Below are 2724 nucleotides of genomic sequence, written 5' to 3'. Positions count from 1 at the left end.
ATCTCCTCCATTCCCTCCCATTCCCTCCCCTCCCTCCCTCCCATTCCCTCCCAATCCCTACCCTACCCTTCCTCCTTATCCTTCTAACAAGATCACATTTTCCCCCGAGCATCTGCATCACTGACTATCTCATTTGCATACCGGGTTCTGATGCATTCATATAAGTTATATAATCGTCAGTTTTCAAACAATTCTCTCTCCTCTCCTGCTTTCCCCCTTTTGCATCAAACATGAATATTGTCGGAAGACGTCAAGCAGAATCAATTCGGAGACTCAAGATTGTGTGACTTTAAGGATTGAGGATGACGAGAAGGGGTGGGGTGGGGTGGGGGAGGGGGAGGGAGGGAGGTGGCAGAAGGGATGGAGGGGGAGGGGGACGGGAGGGGGAGGGGGAGGTGGCAGAAGGGATGGAGGGGGAGGGGGATGGGGAGAGGGGAGAGGAAGGAGGACGGGAGGGGGAGGGGGAGGGGAGGGGGAGGGGAAGAGGGAGGAGGACGGGAGAGACGGAAGATGATTCTCGTTTTTTTTTTTTTTTTTTTTTTTGTAAATTTTTGGTGTTTATTTTTTTATCATTTTCTTTCTCTTGTGTGTGATTCTTTTAACTTTCTTTGTGTATTATGTCTGATTATTTTTTTTCTTTTTCTTTCTCTTTTTCTTTCTTACTCTCTCTCTCTTTTCTCACTCGTTCTCTCTCTCTCGCTCTCTCTCTTTTCACGCGTTCTCTCTCTCTTGCTCTCTCTCGATCTCTCCTCTCATCCTCTCTCTCTTCCCCTGTCTCACTCTCTCTCTCCCCATCTCACTCTCTCTCTCCTCTCTCATCTCTCTCTCTCTCGTCTCTCCTCTCTCTTCTCTCCTACTCTCTCTCATCTCCTTCTCTCTCTCTCTCTCTCTCTCTCTCTCTCTCTCTCTCTCTCTCTCTCTCTCTCTCTCTCTCTCTCTCTCTCTCTCTCTCTCTCTCTCTCTCTCTCTCTCACTCTCTCCTGCACTCTCCTTTATAGATCAAGATATAGATAGAAATAAACAGAAGTTGTTAGCGAAATTGTCTCATTTGCATAATAGTACTTAACTAATTATCCGGTGACTATGCGTGACTCTCTCTTTCCTTTTACTTCTGCCTGTGTTTTCTTGTTCGTTTGTTTTCTCTCTTCTTTCTTTTAATCTCTTCATTTCTTCCATCTGTTACTTATTACTCTCTGTCTTTCTCACTTCGTTTCTCTCTGTGTACTTTCTCTCTCTCTCTCTCTCTCTCTCTCTCTCAACTCTCCCATCCCTCTCTTCTCTCATCCTCTCCTCTCTTCCCTTCTCTTCTCTCCTCCTCTCCTCTCTCACTCTCTCACCTACTCTCTCTTCTCTCATCTCTCCTCCTACCGACCTCATCACCTCATCCAATCCTCCCCTCCTCCCTCTCTCTCACTCTCTCTCTCCTCTCTCTCTCGTCTCTCATCTCTCTCTCTCTCTCCAGTCTCCTCTCTCTTCTCTCTCTCTCCCCTCCCTCTCTCTCCCTCCTCTCTCTTCTCTCGTTCCTTCTACTCTCTCTCTCTCTCTCTCTCTCTCCCTTCCTCCCACTTTTCCCTCATTATCTAATAATCATTTGCCTAATAAACCCAATGATAATCTAACTTCCTCCTCTTGCCATCATCTCGCCCTCACCTCCCCCCTCCCCCCCCCCCCCACACACACACACCCTCATTCCCTCCCCACACCTCCCCGCCTCCTTGTCTCACTTTTCTCTTTATCTTTTTTATCCTTCTTCTTTCCTACCCCTGCTCACCATATCCCTCTATGCGCCTCCTTTCTATCTCTTTCGCTCTCTCTCTCTCTCTCTCTCTCTCTCTCTCTCTCTCTCTCTCTCTCTCTCTCTCTCTCTCTCTCTCTCTCTCTCTCTCTCTCTCTCTCTCTCTCTCTCTCTCTCGCTCTCTCTCCTCCACCTCCCTTTTGCCTTTCACCCTGACCGGCCTCTCTAATTCACCGGTCATTGACCTCTCTATAACCCCTTCTATCCCCCCCCCTTCCTCCACCTGCCTTTGACCTCGCCTTGACCTCTCTCTAACCTCCACTTCCTCCTCCTCCTTCCCCTCCCACAGGTGGCGTGGGTGCAGGTGGACACGCAGACGATCCTGACCATCCACAAGCAGGTCATCACCAGGAACCCCCGCATCGCCCTCCTCCACAACGACCACAGGACCTGGCACCTCGAACTCAGGAACGTACAGGAGAGTGACCGGGGATGGTATATGTGTCAAGTGAACACGGATCCTATGGTCTATCAGCAGGGCTACGTCGATGTTGTGGGTGAGTTTGGTGGGGCTTTGGGAAGTGGGGGGGGATGTTTTGGGTTGTGGTTGGTTGTGGGTGTTGTGTTTGTGGTTGTTGTCTTTGTTTGTTTGTTAGTGTGGTGTGGTGTGGGTGTGCTTTGTTTGTTTTGTGTTTTGTGTGGGTCTGTGTGTGTGTGTGTGGGGGGGGGGTCTATGTGTGTTTGTTTCTGTGTTTGTCTGTGTGTGTGTGGGGCTATATGTGTTTTTCTGTCTGTAAGCCTGTGTGTGTGTGTGTGTGCTTATGTTTGTTGGTGTGTGCGTCGGTCAGTCTATGTGTGTGTGTGTGTGTGTGTGTGTGTGTGTGTGTGTGTGTGTGTGTGTGACATGTATCTGCATATGTTTGTATGTTAGGCCTGATTTATGGTGTATGTCGATATATTACGTTGTGGTGGTGATGGTGATTTTGAGG

At 49.0% G+C, this 2724-nt stretch overlaps 1 protein-coding gene across 1 annotated transcript in view; it reads left to right on the top strand.

Moving 5' to 3' along the window:
- The first annotated feature begins 2061 nt into the window (after nt 1-2061).
- Nucleotides 2062-2724, top strand: part of LOC122257606 (lachesin) — a 15628-nt gene continuing 14965 nt past the window's right edge. Inside the window, exon 1 of the mRNA XM_086544960.1 lies at nt 2062-2292. Coding sequence (XP_086401086.1) covers nt 2235-2292 — 58 coding nt within the window. The 5' untranslated portion in view covers nt 2062-2234. The remainder of the gene's footprint in view (nt 2293-2724) is intronic.

Source organism: Penaeus japonicus, unplaced genomic scaffold (genome assembly GCF_977035675.1).
Source record: "Penaeus japonicus unplaced genomic scaffold, GWHDUDI00000001_assembly GWHDUDI00000016, whole genome shotgun sequence".
Taxonomy (NCBI): Eukaryota; Metazoa; Arthropoda; class Malacostraca; order Decapoda; family Penaeidae; genus Penaeus; species Penaeus japonicus.
Note: the sequence above shows the minus strand (reverse complement) of the source record. Positions and strands in the feature narration are given on the sequence as shown.